This window comes from Martes martes, assembly GCF_963455335.1.
Source record: "Martes martes genome assembly, chromosome: 10".
Classification (NCBI taxonomy): Eukaryota; Metazoa; Chordata; class Mammalia; order Carnivora; family Mustelidae; genus Martes; species Martes martes.
In genome coordinates this window covers 84,246,068-84,268,196 of record NC_137898.1, presented here as the reverse complement: position 1 = coordinate 84,268,196, position 22,129 = coordinate 84,246,068, and the positions used below count along the sequence as shown (strand labels likewise).

At 34.6% G+C, this 22,129-nt stretch overlaps 1 protein-coding gene across 2 annotated transcripts in view; it reads left to right on the top strand.

The window, feature by feature from the left end:
- Positions 1 to 22,129, top strand: part of PGR (progesterone receptor) — a gene marked incomplete at both ends in the record, with an annotated part of 96,726 nt that overhangs the window by 39,616 nt on the left and 34,981 nt on the right. For both annotated transcript variants that reach the window (XM_080817076.1, XM_080817077.1), the window contains one exon: positions 3,409 to 3,525. In XM_080817076.1, coding sequence (XP_080673202.1) covers positions 3,409 to 3,525 — 117 coding nt within the window. The remainder of the gene's footprint in view (positions 1 to 3,408; positions 3,526 to 22,129) is intronic.

Below are 22,129 nucleotides of genomic sequence, written 5' to 3'. Positions count from 1 at the left end.
CAGCCATTCAGTAATCCCTTTTTTCAGATCATTAAAATTGGAGGAGGGGAAGAACTATGAGAGACTGTGGACTCAGAAACAATCTGAAGGTTTTTGGGGGGGCAGGTTGGGAGAGCCTGGTGGTGGGTATTAAGGAGGACACATATTGCATGGAGCACTGAGTATGGTGCTTAAACAATGAATCTTGGAACACTGAAAAAATAAAATAAAATTTAAAAAATATAAATATTTCAGAAATAATAAGGACTTCTGTCTTTGCAAAGGTAGATGTTAAGAATAAGCTTGCTGGGGCACCTGGGTGGCTCAGTCATTAAGCATCTACTTTGGACTCAGGTCATGATCCCAGGACCCTGGGTTTGACCCCGCATCAGGCTCCTTGTTCAATGGGAGTCCTGTTTCTCCTTCTCCCATTCCCCCTTCTTTTGTTCCCTCTCTTGCTGTCTCTCTCTCTCTGTCAAATAAATAAGTTTAAAAATAAATAAAAACAAGCTTGTTATAAATGAACAAAGGAAAAAAGAGACAGACTCTTAAATATAAGGAACAAACTGGTGGTTACCAGAGGGAAGGTGGGTTGAGGGGATGGGTGAAAATGGATAAAGGGGATTGAGAGTACACTTACCATGATGAGCACTGAGTGATATGTTGAAACATTGAACTACTATATTGTACATTTGAAACTAATATAACACTATATGAATTATACTGGAATTTAAAAATTATAATGAACAATAAAAGTATAAAAAATAAGCTTGTTAAAGATACTAACTCATGGTCTATTAATGTAAAAAGGCAAGAATTTTCTTGAAATAACAGGCATTATGTATAAAAACATTGAAAGGTGTTAAAAATCTGGAGCAACAGATTTTTTAAAATTTAGTATATATGATAATAAGTAAAATATTACTATACAGTTTATATTGTTGAGTACAACCATAGTTATGGCTTTAAGTGAAAAAAATAAATATAATTAAGTACACATATATTCAACAAATATTTATTGGACTCTTAATTTACATAAGAGTTACGAAAGACCTAGTTTTTAACTTCACAAAACCTAAGGAAGTCAAGCAGTATTTACAATACATACATATTGAATATTTAGTTGTTTACACAGAGGAAATGTTTAGGTCTTTCTGGGGTCAGTTAAGACCAGATTTGAAAGATAACCAAGAGTTTGCCAAGCAGATAAATTTAGAAAAAGGAGGAGAGCCATAAAGACATGAGAGATTTGGGGGAAATATAAGGATTTTGGTACAGCTAGAACATAAAATGAAAGAGAATATGTAATTTAAAAGAAAAGATGTAATAGTAATCACCCCTTGCTTTTCCTACCCTAATCTATATTAATATATAATATTATAAATATAATATAAACAATATTATAAATAATATAACAATATTTTCCAAGGGGAAAGAGGAAAATGTGGTGCTCTATTACAGACCTTTGGCAATATTGCATCAGGTTTCAAAAAGGGCAGATGATATATCCTTTCCCTTGCTTGATTAAGCAAATGTTTAAGGTATGTCTGTGTTCCTTTACCACAAACTTTGGCCAGAAGAGTAAATCTGACTTGAATGTTGACTAATATAAAATATTAAAGGAAATTCAACTATCCTCTAAAATCACTTTTCACACTTAAGAAATATAAGCTAGGGGCGCCTGGGTGGCTCAGTGGGTTAAAGCCTCTGCCTTTGGCTCAGGTCATGATCCCAGAGTCCTGGGATCAAGCCCCGCATCAGGCTCTCTGCTCAGCAGGGAGCCTGCTTCCTCCTCTCTCTCTGCCTGACTCTTGTGACCTCTGTCTGTCAAATAAATAAATAAAATCTTAAAAAAAAAAAAGAAGTATAAGCTAAAGATGTTAAAAACTCAGTCTGTGTTACAAGACTTTATTCAAAAATAAAGCATGCAAAAAAGTAAATTTTCCAGTTAATTAAGGTTTATGTGTTTAAGCTGAGATTTTTTTTGTTCAACCCAAATAAATTAGATTGTCCATCTTTATTAAATGGAACATATTTGTGGTTTAAGATCATCATGGTTAAATATTAAATTCATTTTCTAGACCTTTTGAAAATATGTTATTTCTCCTGCACATATGATCCCAGGGTCACACATTTGTCCACATTTCTTCTATAATTCTTGTCCTCTCCTTCATTCAATACTTCTCATTGTTTTAAATTTTTCTCTCTTTATCATTATTTTTATCTGTTGTATTTTCTAATTTGCAGCCAAAATAAACTGCAGTAAAGTCAATACAATGAGTAATATTTTTTTCATGTGTGACTCACAATCATTAGACCCTTTAAAAGTAAGATAGCTCCAGGATATTCTGGTAGCATTAAGTGTATAGATTTTATAACGGCCTATTTTATTTTTTTTTTGAATCATTAAGGATTTTATTTCAAGAATCAGAAGATTATTATGTGATGTTCTTTGCTATCTTTTGCATGCAAAGTCAATCTTTTTTTGTTTGTTTGTTTCCTATTTTTTTTTTAATTTTTTATTTTCAGCGTAACAGTATTCATTGTTTTTTCACCACACCCAGTCCTCCATGCAATCCGTGCCCTCCCTAATACCCACTACCTGGTTCCTCCGACCTCCCACTCCCCGCCCCTTCAAAACCCTCAGGTTGTTTTTCAGAGTCCATCGTCTCTCATGGTTCATCTCCCCTTCCAGTTTCCCTCAACTCCCTTCTCCTCTCCATCTCCCCTTGTCCTCCATGTTATTTGTTATGCTCCACAAATAAGTGAAACCATATGATATTTGACTCTCTCTGCTTGACTTATTTCACTCAGCATAATCTCTTCCAGTCCCGTCCATGTTGATACGAAAGTTGGGTATTCATCCTTTCTGGTGGAGACATAATACTCCATAGTGTATATGGACCACATCTTCCTTATCCATTCGTCCGTTGAAGGGCATCTTGGTTCTTTCCACAGTTTGGCGACCTATTTTAGAAATGCCTTTAATTCTTTAGTCTGTATCTGTGTTCTTGATGCTTTAGATGTCAGAAAGAAAAAGTTTTACTACAGTTTGACTATCTTATAGAACTAATACTTACCAACAACATGTAACTAATCTTGAAATGATGGAAAGGTTTAAGGGCAATCTGATGCTGACACCATTAAGAAGATGCACAGAAATATTGTGCAAACCCTCAGATTGATTTATAAGGTGCGTTCATCTCATTAAGGCTTCTGAAGACACAGGTAAAGTATTAAATAGATTTGAAGCGTCGCCAACATTCATGTATGCCAAGCAAAATCCTGGCTGAGACAGTAATCCACTCACTGATGTGCACTTTTTTAAGTTGTCAGTGCATAAAATTTCCAATGGTTTTTAGATATCATAGATAACTTGTGTGTGTGTGTGTGTGTGTGTGTGTGTGTGTGTTGTTTTTTTTTTTTTAGGGCAGCATAACTATTTATGTGCTGGAAGAAATGACTGCATTGTTGATAAAATCCGCAGAAAAAACTGCCCAGCATGTCGCCTTAGAAAATGCTGTCAGGCTGGCATGGTCCTTGGAGGTAATGCTTATATTTTCATCATTAATATGTTGAGTATTTGCATTCTAAAACCATGGATCAGGAAATTCTAGTTTTCTTATACATCTTTGTTCTTGGTTTACTTTTTCTGTCATGATTATTGGTGTCTGGATTAAGTAACCATTAGTATCCCATTAACTATAGATTTTCATTATTTTGAGGTCTGTTATGAGAAGTAGTAAGCCTTCATTTACCTATATTGCTTATAAGTAGATGTTATGAGAAGTTCACCAATTTCTTGGTAAGTTACATGGGTTGGATCTAGGGCTCTGATAAGTCACCAACCCATTCTGGGCATCAGTATCCTTATCTATAAAATGGGAGCACTGAAGTTCTTTCCAGCTCAAAAACTGATCCTGTGAATTGATTAAGTACATTGATCTCCATCCCTCCTTCTCCCCATTAATCTCTCCCATCCTACATCCCTACCTCATTCTCTTTAAGTAACTATTTATTGAGCCCTTACTACTTACCAGGTACTATTCTAAGTTCTGGGATTGTAGCAATCATACATACATATATACATGCATATATACATGCATAAACACACATATAAATACATAAATAAAACCTACCATCTGCCCTAATGGAGCTTACATTCTGGGGACAGAAGCAATAAATATTTATGTCAAATTATGATAAGGGCTATCAAAAATATGATACAGGATGAGTTAATAGGAAGTATCAGGGAAAGGAAGCTCTCCTGAATCCTTTATTTTCATTTCATTTAGCTATTTCTTCCCCCCCCCTTTTTTTTTTAAGATTTTATGTATTCATTTGAGAGAGAGAGAGCACAAGCAAAGGGAGAGGCAGAGGAAGAGGGAGAAGCACTCTCCCCACTGAGCTGGGAGCCCAATGTGGGGCTCCATCCCAGTTCCTGGAGATCATGATCTGAGCCAAAGGCAGACACTTAGCCATCTGAGCCATCCAAGTGCCCCTTTTCCCCCTTATAAATATATTTGCTTTTTGTTCTACCCTCCCTTTTAAGTTTTTATTTTCAAGTATTCTTTTCTTTTCTTTCTTCAAATTTTTATTTTAATCCCAGTTAGTTAACATACAGTGTAATATTAGTTTCAGGTGTAGAATTTAGTGATTCATCACTTACATACAATACACAGTGTTCATCACAAGTGCCTTCCTTAATCCCCTCATCCATTTCACCCATCCCCCTTACCAACTCCCCTTTAATAAGCTTTAGTCTGTTTCTTGGTTTGCATGCATCTCTCCTTTTTTCACCCCTATGTTCATTTGCTTTGTTTCTTAAATTCTACATGTGATTGAAATCATATGGTGTTTCTCTTTCTCTGATTGGCTTATTTTGCTTAGCATAATATACTTTACCTCAATCCACATTGTTGCAAATGACAAGAGTTCATTCTTTATTATGACTGAGTAAAATTCCGTTATATATACATATCATGTCTTTATCCATTCATCAGTTGATGGACATTTGGGCTTTTTCCATACTTTGGGTATTGTTCATAATGCTGCTATAAACATTTTGGTGCAGGCACTAGGGTGGCTCAGTCAGTTAAGCATCTGCCTTCAGCTCAGGTCATGATCCCGGGATCCTGGCACCAAGCCCCTTGCTGGGCTCCCTGCTCAGCACAGAGTCTGCTTCTCCCTCTCCCTCTGCCCCTCCTCCCTCCTCATTCTCTCCCTCCCTCTCTATCTCAAATAAATAAATAAATAAAAATCTTTAAAAAATTGAAAAATAAATATCAGGGTACATGTATCCCTTCAAATTAAAATGTAATCATATGATGTTTCTCTTTCTTTGATTGTATCCTTTGCATAAATACCTACTGATGCAATTACTGGATCCTAGGGTCGTTCTATTTTTAAGTTTTTGAAGAACGTGCATACTGTTTTTCAGACTATGCATCAGTTTGCATTCCCACCAACAGTGTAAGAAGGTTTCCCTTTCTCTACATATTTGCCAACACCTGTGTTTCTTGTGTTGTTCATTTTAGCCATTCTGACAGGCATGAGATGGTATATCATTATAGTTTTGATTTTTATTTCCCTGATGTTGAGTGGTGTTGTGCATTTTTTCATGTGTCTGTTAGCCATCTATATGTTTTCTTTAGAAAATTGTCTATTGATATCTTCTGCCCATTTCTTAACTGGATTATTTGTTTTTTAGGCATTGAGTTTGATAAGTTCTTTACAGATTTTGGATACTAACCCTTTATCTGTCATTTGCAAATATCTTCCCCATTCCATAGTTTGCCTTTTAATTTTGTTGATTGTTTCCTTCAGTATGCAGCAGCTTTTTATTTCAATGTAGTCCCAATAGTTTATTTTTGTTTTTGTTTCCCTTGGCTCAGGAGACATATCTAGTAAGAATTTGCTATGGCTGATGTCAAAGAGGTTACGTGTTCTCCTTGGGATTATGATGGTTTCCTGTCTCACATTTAGGTCTTTCATCCATTTTGAATTTATTTTTGTGTATGGTGTAAGTGGTCTAGTTTTGTTCTTTTCATGAGGTTTTCCAGTTCTCTTCCAGGATTTTGATGGTTTCCTGTCTCACATATAAGTCTTTTATCCATTTTGTATTTTTTGTGTGTGTATGGTGTAGGAAAGGTACAGTTTCATTCTTCTGCATGTTGCTGTCCAGTTTTCCCAACACCATTTGTTGAAGAGAGAGCCTTTTTTTCCATTGGATATTCTTTCCATTTTATCAAGGATTAATTGAACATATAGTTGTGGGTTCATTTCTGGGTTTTCTTTTCTGTTCCACTGATCTATGTGTCTCTTTTTTTGCCAGTACCATACTGTCTTAATCACTACAGCTTTGTAATATAACTTGAAGTCTGAAATTGTGATGTTTCCATCACTTAACTATTTCTTAGGCAAGATATCTGATAGTATGCATACAATGTAATAGTTATTTTTTAAAAAACACATTAGTATGAACTCATAAGCTTTTTGTAGTTTTTTTATATGTATATTTCTTTTTTTTAAGATTTTATTTCTTTATTTGACTGAAAGAACTAGAGAGCCTAAGCAAGTGGGGGAGAAGGAGAGGGAGAAGCAGGCTCCCCACTGAGCAGGGAGCCCAATGTGTGGCTCAATATCAGAACCCTGGGATCATGACCTGAGCTGAAGGCAAATGCTTAACCATCTGAATCACGTAGGTGCCCCTCATGTATGTGTGTGTGTGTGTGTGTGTGTGTGTGTGTGTATAATTTCTATAGAAATATACTTGACATACAAGTAACCTTAGTTTCAGGTATAAAACTTAGTGTTTTGACTGCTCCATATATTATGCTAGGCTCATCACAAGTGTAACAACAGTCTGTCATAGAATTCTATTACAATACCATTGATTTAATTTCCTATGCTGTAGCTTTCATCCCTGTGACTTACTCATTTCATGGATAGATGATGTGTGCTTCTCACTCCCTTTCACCTATTTGGTGATCATCCCAGCACCTTCCACTCTGGCAACCATGTTTGGTTTCTGTATTTATGGGTCTATTTATGCTTTTTTATTTGTTTAGATTTTAAATATAAGTGAAATCATATGGTATTTGACTTTGTCTGACATATTTCACTTAACATAATGCCCTCAAAGTCCATCTATGTTTTGCAAATGGCAAAATCACATTCTTTTTTTGACTGAGTCCAGTGCATATATATACCACATCTTCTTTATCCATTCATCTATTGGTAGACACTTGGGTTGCTTCATATTTTGGTTGTCATAGACATAGGGGTGCATATATCTTTTCAAATTAGTGTTTTTGTTTTCTTTGAGATCCAGTAGTGGAATTACCGAATCATATGGTATTTCCATTTTTAATTTTTTGAGGAACGTCTGTACTGTTTTCCATAGTGGCTGCACCAATTTTCATTCCCATGAACAGGGCCTAAGTCTTCTCTTTTCTCCAAATCCTTATGAACCACTTGTTATTTATTGTCTTTTTGGTTCTATTTTTCAGACAGGTGTAAGGTGATATCTCATTGTGGTTTTGGTTTGCATTCCCCTGATGATTAGTGATGTTGAATATCTTTCATGTGTTTGTTGGCCATCTGTATGTTTTCTTTGAAAAATGTCTATTCTAGTCCTCTGCCCATTTTAAATCAATTTTTGTTGTTGTTGAATCATGTAAGATCTTTATACTTTTTAGATATTAAGACCTTATTAGATATATCATTTGATAATATTTTCTTGCATTAGGTAGGCTGCCTTTTTGGTTTGTTGATGGTTCCTTCACTGTGCAAAAGCTTTTTATTTTGATATAGTCCAGTAGTTTAATTTTGCTTTTATTTCCCTTGCCTGAGGAGACCTACCTAGAAAAATGTTGCTAAGGTTGATGTTCAAGAGATTACTATCTGTGTTTTCATTTGGGAGGTTAATGGTTTTCAGTTTCACATTTAGGTCTTTTTAATCCATTTTGAATTTATTTTTGTGGATGGTGTAAGAAAGTGATTGAATTTCATTCTTTTGCACATATCTATCCAGTTTTCACAGCACTATTGAAGAGACTTTTTCCTGTTACATATTGTCACCTACTTTGTCATAGATTAATTTACGCTATAAGATTGGTTTACTTCTGGGTCTCTATCGTGTTACATTGATCCGTGTGTCTGTTTTTGTGCCAGTACCATACTGTTTTGATTACCACAACTTTGTAGTATAGTTGAAATCCACAACTGTGATACCTCCAGCTTTGTTCTTCTTTCTCAAGACTGCTTTGGCTCTTCAAGTGCTTTTGTAGTTCCATACAAATTTCAGAATTATCTGTTCTAGTTCTATGGCAAATGCTATTGGTATTAGCAAATACGGATTGTACTGAATCTGTAGATTGCTCTGGATAGCATGGACATTTCAATGGTACTAATTCTTCCAATCCAAGTTCATAGTATATGTTTCCATTTGTGTCCTCTTTCATTTCTTTCATTAATGTCTTATAGTTTTCATAGTACAGGTCTTTCACCTCCTTGATTAAGTTTATTTCTAGATATTTTATTCTTTTTTGGTACAATTGTAAGTGGTATTATTTTCTTATTTCTCCTTCTGATACATTGTTATTTGTATATAGAAACACAACAGATTTCTATATATTAATTTTGTATCCTGAAACTTTACTCAATTTTCAGAAAAGTCAATTATTTAGTGGGAACAGCAATGAAGCTTCAAAGTTACTTTGTGCCAGTTGGTATCTGGAGTTTGACTATTTTGTAGGCAGTGGAATCAGTGATTTTTCTAACAAACTGTTCATGGAATAAGACCCAAATTTCTAAATGCAGCGCATGGAGCCTTTCCTTACCTAACAGGTAGTCTCTCTTTTTCTAAGTCCTTCTCCCATCAGTCCTTTGAGAAGCTACACTGTAGTCACTGGCTCTCACCTGTCTTTGCATGTATTTTACTTTTGTCTGTATCATTCTCCCTTTAGTCTTCATGAACTCTTACTTGTCTTCCATATGAAGTGTGACTTTCTTGTGAAATTTTCCCATCTCTTCAGTCACTGCAAGGAAAGAGATTTTGTAGGAACACAGTTATCATGGTTTTTCATATCTGGAAAGGTTAAAAGCCCTTGAATGAGCTTGGATTGTAGTGTGTCCTCATTTTACTTACTTCAGCATTTCTACTCTTATAATGGAAGATGGAGCAAATTGACCAAAGCAGAAGTGATTGAATACACAACCATCAAGAAATGGGATTATTCAGAGAAGAGACTTCTCTCCCTCTGTAGACAGAGAAACTGGTGTTCATTTGGAAGAGAGACTTTGGTTCTAGTTAACAACACAGATGTCAGTGAGAAATAGAATAAAAGAAGAGAGTTTTATAGAAGACTCAGAACCGGGAAGAAAGAGGAAGATACCATTCCAGAGACATAGACTAATTTAGCATCAGAAAAGGGTGGGCAACAAGACCATGTTGGTGCAAAGCTGTTATAATTGACTTCATTTTCCTTATATTTCTACAGCTTAAGGGAAGAATTGCTTCTGTTATAGGATAGAACTCAATTCAGAGGTAAATAACCCTAACCTCAGAGATTACAGTAAGAAATAGGCAGAAATGTGAGTAGATAGTTATCATTGTCCAGGTATAATATCCTCAATTTTGTTGTGTTTCCAAGGTTTCTTATTGATATCATGTGCCCCAGTTCCCCAAAAATTTTATGGATTTTTCTCATTTTGCATAATTTACTTCAATCAGTATACTACCTTCTATGGCCAGTGACTATAAAAGTCATTATCCAAACTAGAATACCTCTGAGGATGAAATGGAGCACTATCAATAACTAAACTAGGATGATGTGCCTGGGTGGCTCAGTCAGTTAAGTGTCTGCCTTTGGTTTCAAATCATGATTCCAGGGTCCTAGAATTGAGTTCTGCATCAGGCTCCCTGCTCAACAGGGAGCCTGCTTCTCCCTCTGCCCCTCACCCTGCTTGTGCTTTCTCTCTCTTTCTATCAAATAAATAAATAAATAAAATCTTTAAAAAAAATAACTAAACTGGAATAACAGGTATAAACTGAAACTGTCCCAGACTAACTAAGCTGTAGGGAAAGTCCCCCATTTTTCCCACTTAAAAGATGCAAATGTGTTCTGGTCAAAATTAATACATAAACTTCTGGGGATATAGGTAAAATAGTCAAATGTTTACTTATATATTGCATTAATTTAGTTAAACACAAGAATTTAAGTCACATGCAAAAATCTACTGAATTAGAAGTATTGTATGTCTAGTCTCACATTTCATCAATAATTTTATTCAGACTAATTTCACAAAACTTTGCCAACAGGATATTTGGTTCTCAGTACAGCCAATCTGTAAGTCATCTAATCATTTGCCAGAATTCCTCATCATTTTATCTAAAATATTTGATATGTAGTACTTTTTGAATTCATGGGTAGTACTGTAACTGGAAGTATATCCCAAGCCAATATAGTCATCTACATAATATAACTATTTTAATATTTGTCCCATAGAGTTTTTTTAATGATTCCCCATAACAACTTGCTGTAATATTTAATTATAAAATATATTAAGCCTACCAAATTAATTAAAATAAATAAGTACCTATGTACCTATCACTCAGTTTTTAATATCAGATCATTTTTTATATTTTCTTCATTTCTGTTGTAAGGAATAAGATATTAACAGATATTTTGAAGCTTTTGGTATGTTCTTCCCTAAACTCAGACTAATTCCTCAACAAATTTCTTTGCCTCTTTTTTAAAAAATCAGGTATTCTCTACAAACCTTCCAAACTACCACTGTTTGAAGTTATTTCAGTTTAATTTGTCTTTGGCAACATATTGCTATTCAAGATAATTTAGAGTTTCATAATGTTACATTGCTCATAGGACTAATATATAATGCAGTATCTTTGTTTCTGAGGGATAATTCTCAGATTAAAAAAAAAAAAAAGGAAAAAGCCTTCCTGTATTTCAGGCATATATGAAAGAATGATTGAATTCTAGTATTATATATGCACATCACACATTTAGAAATACAAAATGCATTACTTATTTGATAAACAGATTTTCACAGAGGTTTATTAGTTGGAAAGAAACTGGCAACACACACTGGTATGTCATGGTCCTGACAATGATCTGCCTGAAAGTTGGTAGCAAAAGTCTATAGGGTCAATAATCCAATTCAATAATCCAAATCATAAAGGTACTCTTTTTTAATTAGATTCTAATTACTAGTTCTGTATTAAATTTCTGGAGTAAGGGGAAATGTACTTGTGGCCTACCAAGAGTGCGAGAGCATCCTTTTGGATGATAATCAGGGTCGCTCCTGGTTGGATTCTTCCTTAATTAGAAGAGTTTCACTAAAGTAATAATTCACTACTGGAAATGGAAATGCAAGCTTTCCCTTCCTTCCTTCCTTCCTTCCTTCCTTGTTTATCATTCCTTCTTGAGATTTCTCATTTCTGATATAGAGACATTTAAATAACAAAAGATGAAACAAAGAGAGAACATTGAAACATTTTTAAAGGCTTAATAAAGTGTATGGTAGAAGTCAAAAATATTAAAGTTTTGGGATGTCATGACATAGTTATTGCAGGTCGTTCTTACCAGCTTCAGCAACTATGTTCTGTTATGCCCGAGTTTTCGCGTCTGAGAGACCACCAAGGAGCCAAGTACCGATGCAATCACACGAGGGTTTATTTGACAAGCTTAAGCTTGGGCCCAAGTATACCCAGTGCAGCGGAGTAGGGACTTGGACCCCGAACCAGATTACAGTCAGAGTTTTTAAAGGCAGAGTAGGGGTGGACTCGGCGGTGGGTGAGGACAAAGGGGATATGTTAGTCTCTAAGGAATTTTGGAAGCAAGATCTCCAGGACCTTGAGGGGCTAGCTATTGTTGGGAGAAAGGTTATTTATTACTAGTAATAAAACATCTTCTCATGAGACCCTTTAGATGTATATCAGTGGGTCATATGCTTGGGAATGATTGCTGATACTATCTTGGAGATTTAGAGATAAAGTTTCACACTTCTCCTATCAAGTGTCCTTGTTAGTGAGATTTGGGTTTAGAAGAAATTTAACTTTATTTCCATTTCCTTCTGCCTCAGCCTCCTTCAGTTTTATGGTGGGGAGGGTGACATTAGGGCTTGGGGAACTGAGTTATTTGCCTCTGGAAATTGGGCTGTTGTTAAATCTCTAGGACATTTGTAAACCAAGGGAGACTCCTGTCTTGCAGGACTGTGATCTCTGCAAGTTAACTATTTGTTTTTCTTTTAGGGCAGCCAGGGGTGGCTGAGGAATGTCACACATATTTACCGAGGGGAGGGGAGGGGAGTGAGTGGAGAGGGGGTGCAAGGTGCCAGCTTTTGCTTTGCCAAGATGGCTGTACTTATGTCTGGGCTAGACTCGAGGTGGGTACAGCCTTGTTTTTCTTGGCCTCCACATGTTCTGATTATAAGAATTGTGTTTGAGTTATTGGGTCTCTTAGTTGCATATAATTCTTATTTTTAATGAATCACCTCCTTGCCTTCACCAGGTCACAGTGAACTCTTGCATTTTGTTCATTGCCATACAGCACCGAGTAGGAAAGATAGTTACACACTGAAGGATGGTAATATATCTTCTAATTTAGGAATTCTGCTTCTAACTTCTTTCCTTTGGAAAACATGTTTGTGTAATGATTCACAAAAAATTCTAAAATGAATAGAGCTCTGTATTTTGCATTTGTGGTAAAAATGCTAACTTATTATAAAGGTAATTAGTTCTTATAAAATAAGTAGCTTTCTGTGTAAAAGAATGATTAAATGCATAGTTAATGTTAGCTGATTTTTTCAAGCTGGGATTTTTTACAGGGTTATTTATTTATTTATTTATTTATTTTTATTTTGTTAGAGAGCCTTTTCTTCAGATTTTAAAGGGTTATGTTAGAAAGCTAGTTTATCCCCTACCTCCTCCTGCCCTTAGATTTACCCCCACGTCTCTTGGCAAAGAGAGTAATTTTCTGGGATACAAACTATGGGTTGTGTAGTAAAGTTGTGTTCTTTTTTTCTTCTCCTACACTTGAAGACAATAAGCCTCAATTTTTTTTTTTTTCTGAAGAATACCAAAATTCCTGAACAGTACCTTTTATGGAGGTATAGAAACTTAATCTATGCCTTTGATTACTATAAAAACTGAAACCATCTGCTCTCTCTTTGATGCAGGAATTGCTTTGGGTGACAGCTACCACCTACATCTTTAGACCTCTCATGGTCTTCCTCTTATGAGCATTTCCTTTTCTACTCAAACCCTGGTCTTTGAATCAGCAACCGCCATCCCAAGACAGTACCTCACACTCTTTCCTCAGTTCACTGAGTTGAAACCTCTAGCCAATTAATGTCTTCTGTTTACTTCCCGATTGTTCACCCTAAATGCCATTTCATACATGGTAGATAAGGATATTCCTTAGAGCATTCATTCTCATTTCTTTGGTTTTGTTTGTTTGCCTGGGGGTGTTTTTTTCCTTGTGTTTGTTTTTTGTTTTGGGGGACTGCTTTTATGGATGCCAGCTAGAACTATTCAATAGTATCTGATACTGTCTCCTATTTCCACATTCAGTAAAAAGTCAGGATTGAGGAATACAAAGGTTCTTCCCCATTTGTAGTCTGACTTTAGTTGGATGATTTAAAACAATTCTAGTAGAGCTTTTTTTCCTAATTACCTAATTTAAATTCATATACCTAATTTAATTTCATATTTCCTATTATCTAGCATTTTATTTTTTTTTTCAGCAAAAACACAGACATATTATTTTCATCTGGGAAGTAGAGGTGGAACCTGAAAAAGGAAAAGCAAGATAAGTCAGTGCTAAAAGGGGTTGTTAGAGAATAGTCTCAGTGTACTGATTCCAGCAACATCATCTTTTTGCTAACCCAAAGTAAAAACATATATCTAGACATGATTTTTTATAGCTACTATTAGGATAATTGCCTATAAATCCACAAAAACTACAGCAAAGCTTATTATGATCCTCATAATATCAAAGGATTTGATTTGCACCATTCCCTGTTTGCTGATCTTTACCACCTATTTTCTCATCCAATTCCCAAAAAGCTTTCTGGCTGTCATAAAACTTACATTTTAATATCCAGTATAATACTCTTCCTTTGCCTCCATGCAATAAGCCCAGCATTATCACATGAACACCTTGTGTCATCCACTCAATATAATATTTTTTTGCCCCAAATAAAAACAAATAGCAAATAGGCCACGACAAAGTAAACAACATTCATTTCAGAACATGATCCAGAATTAGTGATCATTTTTACTTCATTCACTCCGAAAGATCTACCTATATGTTTATCTATTGTTTTCCCCCCCAACTCAGTCTTTCATTCAGTTAAGAAACTGAATTTTATTTTATTTTCGAAATAAAATTTTTATAAGTTCTTTCTGTGGGAAATGATTAATGATAAACTCATTTGCTTTCATTTAAAATATCATTATTTAATCTTCATTTTTGAATGATGATTTTAGTAATTTAAAAATTTTAGGTTGACTTTTTTTCCTCCACATCTTAAAGATGTTCATCTATTATCTTCTGGCATGTATCATTTTTTCTATGAATTCTCCAATTGATCTAACAGCTTCTTTGAGGCAATATTTTCTCTATATTTATATAAAACATTTTTATACTTGGTTCTCCAAGTTCACTCAATTATAAATTAGTTTCATTTGTTCTACTTGTAAATCATGATTTCTAAATCTGAGAATTTATGTCTTTCATAAACACCAGGAGTATTCTTCCCAGTATTCTTCAAATATTGTCTCCCTCCACACTGCTTTTTTCTAACTCTAGAATACTTACTAGACATTTATTAGTTAACACATTCTGTTTTTTCATCCATTCTGTCTTCTATATATTTTATCTTATTTAATATTTCCCATATTGTTATATACCTATGCTATATTCGGTGTCATTTAGTCAGTTATGTCTTCAAGTTTAGTATCTTTTCATTTTAGTACTGGTATTTTTTTTTTTAGACATTATACTTGTTTCTTTTATAAACCTATCTTATTTTTACTAGTGTTTCCCTTTTTTGTGTTTCCATTCTTTTTTTATATATAACTTCAATAATTGTAAACAAAATTGTTGCAAATATTTGTAGTCACTAATTCCAAAGTCCCATAACTCCAGATCTAATTATGCCACTGTATCACAGTGGTTTAAAAAAATGCCACTATTCTTTATAGAATTTCCCCATGATTGTAGTATAAATACTCCTTTATAGCAAATTTCAGGCTACTAATGTTTTAAAAACCAGCTCTCAATATTCCTGAATACTTAGTAAGTTTTCATAGGCTGTTGTGAGCCAATTCCAGTGCCATTTATTATCTCTGCTACTTCTTGCTCATTGTGCCTTTTGTAATTTTGGATCATAAACTTATGTTTGGCACAGCTTAATATTTTTTTTTAAATCCTGTGTGGCCTTAATTGAGGGAGTTTCTCTCCAGAGAATTTTTATTTATTCTTCCAGGCACTTTAAGGATTTAATCAATGAAGGAACACTTTTCATATTTACTTTTTTGCCTCCAGGATTCCCATACCATGCAGATAGAATAATTTCAAACTGCCAATCTGGGTGAAGGAGGCCTTTGATTAAGAATTCAAAGGAGAGTTGTTTTTGTTTTTGTTTTGTTTTTGTTTTTGTTTTTTTTTAATTAAAAATTCAAAGGAGAGGTTTTTTTTTTCCATACTGAGCTAGGAGATGAAGCAGACATGCTTTCTTCTCGTGTCCCTTTGTCAGTGGATAGAGATAGTCTTCATATTGGACTCCTTGATACTTTGCTGGCTTTTTGAGAAGTTTATCTATGCATTTAAAAGTATCTATACATTAAAAGAAGTTTATCTCTGCATAGTTATACTTCATTCATCGTATTAGGTGTTCTGGAGAAGATTAATAAGCTACCTAATTTTCTACATTGCCAGTAAGAGAAATTTACATACAATTTTATGCCAATTTCAATCCACTATATTAAACCTGTTTAAAGGTTTTAAATATTATCAGTAGGTTAAAAAGAAATTTTTAAAACACCTCTGTAGGATATGGTATAGCATTGTAATAAGAGTAAGGATGTAGAGTCAAAACAAGTAGGGTTTGATTTAAATTTTGCCACTAAGCCCAGCAATTATACTACTAGGTATTTATTCAAAAGATATAAAGGTAGTATTCAAAGGGGCACATGAACCCCAATGTTTATAGCAGCAGTGTCCACAATTTCCAAAACATGGTAAAAGCCCAAATGTTGTCCATCAACAGATGAATGAATAAAGATGTGTGTATGTCTATGAAGGAATGAATATTACTCATCCATCAAGAAGAAAGAAATCTTGCCATTTGCAACAATGTGGCTGGAACTAGAGACTATTATGCTATGCAAAATAAGTCAGTCAGAGAAAGACAAATACCATATGATTTCACTCATATGTAGAATTTAAGAAACAAAACAGATGAACATAGGGGAAGGGAAGGAAAAATAAAATAAGATAGAAAGAGAAAAGCAAACCATAAGAAACTCAACTAAAGGGAACGACTTGAGGGTTGCTGGAGGGGAGGTAGGTGGAAGGATGGGGTAACTGGGTGATGAGGATCAAGCAGAGCACTTTATGAGTGCTCACTTAATGAGCACTGGGTGTTATCTGCAACTGATGAATCACTAAATTCTACCTCTGAAAATAATAATGCACTGTATGTTAACTAACTTGAATTTAAACTTAAAAAATAATACATAAATTTCCCCAGTAATAGCTGCAGGACCTCAGGAACACACTGCAACCTTTACACATCTTTATTTTCTTTTCCATTAAGACCACATAATGAGAGTTATGAGAGCAAATGAAATGATAGCTCTAAAGGATGTCCTTTAGATATCCAGGCACATAGGTGCCTGGCCTATAAAAAAGTTTAGCAAATTGTGGCTTCAAATACCTTTTATGTCTTAGAGTCATTTATGCAGATATTATCATTGGCAAAATTTTTAACTTTAATGCAAATTATATTCTTATATCTCCTAAAAGTTTTTAATTATTTTTTTGTAAGAACCATTGAAATATCAAAGCAGGTATCTTGGAATTGACATTGATTTACAAAATCATAGATAGTAGAGGTACTTAATGTAATAGTTATTGAATATTATTATTATATATTTTTATGTTCCCAAACCATATGTTTCCCCTGGAAACATAATCTGAAAGGAAATGTATATATTTTACATGGCAGGAAATTTTGGTAAATGACTGAAAATATTTCAGTTGATTTTTTTTAACCTTTGTAGAAGAATGTCCTACTTGTTTTGATTTTTTAAAGTACTTTGGTAACTGTTTGGGATAGACCCCATGACTACAGGAGTATGGTGAACCTACAAAAGATATTCACCAGTTTGTGGTATGGGTCCCTCACCTCTCAAATCTGTATACATTGCCTTTGGGTTTTTTAATGTAAATGAAGATAAGATGAGATTCTAATAACTTTCCTTTGTTGATGACCTGGGTCTTTTGCCTGTGTTTCTTAATCCTTGAATTTCAGTAATTTCATCAATACTTAGCTCTTTCTTAATCCTTATTTTTTTTTCTGAAACAGAATACACTTTTTTGTATTTGAAACTTCAAGTCTTCTTATACATTAGCAAAGTATTCTTTATTACCTTCAGAAATTTTTTGTTTTATGTTTTCTTTCCCTTTTTCATGGTCCCCAATAATAATCAGTATCTTAGCTCTCTGGTTTCAGTCTTCCACACCAACCACCCTTTCTCTACTCACTTTAATTTTTAGTTCTTATACCTCATTTTGTGATTTTTCTCAAAAATCTCAACATCATGTCTCTGGTTACTTTTTTAACACTGGCAGTTCTCCTTTTTTATTCTTCTAATAAGGCTTTTTAATCTATAATGGCTTTATTTCTTTAGTTTTTTTTTTTCTTTTTCAGCTCCCATTTCAGCTTACTTTGTTTTATAATTTCTTGCATCTTTAGCTTGACGTTATATTTTTCTCCTTTGAATTCTTGAAGTTTAGATGTCACTTTATTTTTGAAATATAGGGAAAGTTTTGCCTAGGTCTATTTCCTACCATAAGTCTTCCTCCAACTTATGTTCATCTGATTTTTAATTTTTACATTCTCCTTTTATCATTTCTAAAAATAGCTTTGCTTAAATTCTCTATGATATGTCTGCTACTAACTATACATTTAAGTCTATATAATTCTATCCTGGCCTGCTATTTGACCTAGTCGTTGTTAGCCATTTCCCTTTGGCTTTCTTTTTACTTTGATTATCCCCTTATAATTTCAGCTAGAAGACTTGAAATCTTAGCTATTTGGTTTGGTATGAAAGACAGGGAAACAGTAGTTGGAGACATAAATGTAGCTATGGTAGAATAACATCAACAGCTAAAGTTTGCAGGCATATGCAAACCCCAAACATTTTATGAAATTGCTATACCCTCTGCCCTAGATTGTATCTTTTGCTGGAGGGAAATTCCCTTTAGATTTCTTCTCATTATTCAGAGAACAGAAGTTATATGTCAGGAGAGCTAATTATTATAGACACTTTTGTGGCAAAGATATTTTTGTTGCTGTGCAATTATTGATTTATTCAAAAAAATTTATTGTTACTATGTACAAGATACTGTCAAAGAGTTTATGTTTTAGTTGAGGACAGAAATGATTTTAAAAAAATGGGATAAAATATTGTAGCCTGCCAGAACATGATAAATGCTAAGAAAAAATAAAACAGAGATGCAGGATAGAAGGTGTTAGGGATTAATGCACATTTGTCTCTGCTCAGTTGAATACGAACAGTAACTCCAAAAATAATTCCCAGTTTTCCATTACTTTTCTCTATTCTACCTCTTGTCTGGGTTGTCTCTATTTAAACTTAGAAGGCCAATTGGTGGGGAGGGGAGGGAGAGTAGTGTGACCATATGGTCCTCATTTGGGTGTCCTTTACCATTCTGCTATGAAAATGGATGCTGAGGACTTATGTTCTCTGCTTTCCCTGTAACCTTCATATATCCCAATTAAAATTCCTCTCACCCACCACTTTTAACATACATTAAAATACTAGACATATTTGGCATATGTTCATGGGTTCTGTATCCTATCTTATTTGTCCCTATGTCCATTCATACAAATATTTATATAATTCCACCTTGTTGGATTGTAATGGTAGTATTATACATTTTAATAAACAGATTGGCATATATTGAAATCACAATTGCTCTTCCAACAAAATTTTCTTGGCTACTCTAACAATCATTTATTCTTCTCAATGAACAGTAAAACCCCATCAATCCCAGTTCCAAAAATATTGGATTCTGATTGAAACAGCATAATATTTATGTATTGATTTGAGCAAGAGTGATAGTTTTAGGTTCTCAATCCAGAAATATGTCTCTTCATAAATTCACGTATTTGTTTTGTGTCCTATGACAGAATTTTATACTTTTTAAAAATTTTGCTTCTTTTTTAAAGGTTTTATTTATATTTGAGAGAAAGAGAGAGAGTATGAGTGGGGGAGAAGCAGGTTCCCCAGTGAACAGGGAGCCCAACATGGGGCTCCATCCCAGGACCGTGGGATCATGACCTGAGCAAAAAAGAAGATGCTAAACCAACTGAGCCAGCCAGTTGCCCCCAGAATTTTATAGTTTTAATACAGGTCCTATGTTTTTCTTAAGTTTCTTCTTATTTTATAACTTTCACCTCTGTTGTGATAGAATATTACTTTCTATTTTTGAAATGGTAATTATTAGAACTGATATCGTGTGATTTTTTATTTCCTAAATTAGTTATTATATCTTAATTTTTAATTGAAGTATAATTAACATATAATATTATATTAATTTCAGGCATGCAACATATTGATTCCACAATTCTATACATTAATCAATGCTCATAACAATAAGTGTAGTTACCATATGTCACCATACATTATTCTAATATTATTGACAATAATCACTATGCTCTACTTTTCATCTCCATGACTTATTTATTTTATAACTAGAAGTTTTTACCTCTTAATGACCTTTATCTATTTCACACATCCCCTCACCCACCCTCTCTCTGGCAACCACCAGTTCTCTATATTTAAGAGCCTGTTTTTAATCCTAAAATTTGTATGGAACCAGAAGAGACCCCAAATTGCTAAGGAAATGTTGAAAAAGAAAAACAAAACTGGGGACATCACATTGCCTGATTTCAAGCTTTACTACAAAGCTGTGATCACCAAGACAGCATGGTACTGACAGAAAAACAGACACATAGACCAGTGGAACAGAATAGAGAGCCCAGATATGGACCCATAACTCTATGTTCAAATAATCTTTGATAAAGCAGGAAAAAATATCCAGTGGAAAAAAAGACAGTCTCTTCAATAAATGGTGCTTGGAAAATTAGACAGCTATGTACAGAAGAATGAAACTTGACCACTCTCTTACACCATACACAAAGATAAACTCTTACACCATCCACGAAGATAAACTGCCTCAACCCGAGGCAGGAATCTATCAAAATCCTAGAGGAGAACATAGGCAGTAACCTCTTTGACATCAACCACAGCAACTTCTTTGAAGACATGTCTCCAAAGGCAAAGGAAACAAAAGTGAAAATAAACTTTTGGGACTTCATCAAGACCAAAAGCTTCTGCACAGCACAAGAAATAGTCAACAAAATGAAGAGGCAACCCACAGAATGGGAGAAGATATTTGCAAATGACAGTACAGACAAAAGGCTGATATCCAGGATCTATAAAGAACTCAAACTCAACACACACAAAACAGATAATCGTGTCAAAAAATGGGCAGAAGACATGAACAGACACTTCTTCAATGCAGACATACAAATGTCTAAGAGACACATGAAAAAATATTCATTATCACTAGCCATCAGGGAGATTCAAATCAAAACCACTTTGAGATACCACCTTACACCAGTTAGAATGGCCAAAATTAACAAGACAGTAAACAACATGTGTTGGAGAGGATTGGAGAAAGGGGAACCCTCTTACACTGTTGGTGGGAATGCAAGTTGGTGCAGCCACTTTGGAAAACAGTGTGGAGATTCCTTAAGAAATTAAAAATGAGCTACTCCATGACCCTGCAATTGCACCCTGCAATAAATACTGGGTATTTACTCCAAAGATACAGCTGTAGTGAAAAGAAGGGCCATATGTACCCCAATGTTCATAGCAGCAGTGACCACAATCACCAAACTGTGGAAAGAGCCAAGTTGCCCTTTTACAGACAAATGGGTAAAGAAGATATGGTCCATATATACAAGTGGCATAGTACACCTCCATCAGAAAGGATGAATACCCAACTTTTGAATCAACGTGGACGGGACTAGAAGAGATTTTGCTGGGTAAAATAAGTCAAGCAGAGAGAGTCAATTATCATATTGTTTCACTTACTTGTGGAGCATAAGGAATAAACACGAGGACATTAGGAGAAGGAAAGGAAAAATGAATTGTGGGAAATCGGAGGGGAGATGAAGCATGAGAGACTGTGGACTCTGAGAAACAAATAACATTTTGGAGGGGACTGGGATGGGGGGTTAGGTGAGTCTGGTGGCAGGTACTAAGGAGGGCAAGTATTGCATAGAGCACTGGGTGTGGTGCATAAACGATGAATCTTGGAACTTTGAAAAAATAAAACTAAAAAAAAGGAATCTGTTTTTAGATTCCTATATAAGTGAGGGGTGCCTGGGTGGCTCAGTCAGTTAAGCATCCGCCTTCAACTCAGATCATGATATCCAGGTCCTGAGATCGAGCCCTGCATCCCGCACTGGGTTCCTTGCTCAGCAGGATCTGCCCCTCCCTCTGCTCCTGTACTCTGTGCTCTCTCTCTCCCCATCTCAAATAAATAAATAAAATATTTTTTGGAAAAAAAAACCTGCCATATAAATGAAATCATATTGTATTTGTCTTTCTCTGTCTGATTTATTTTACTTGGCATAATACCCTAAAGGTCCATCTATGTTGTTGCAAATGGGAAGATCTCAGGCTATTTTATGGCTAAGTCAATTCCTGTGTGTCTATGTTTATGTGTATCACATCATCTTTATCTATTCATCTATCAATGTACACGTGTTGTTTCCATATTTTGGCTATTGTAAATAATGC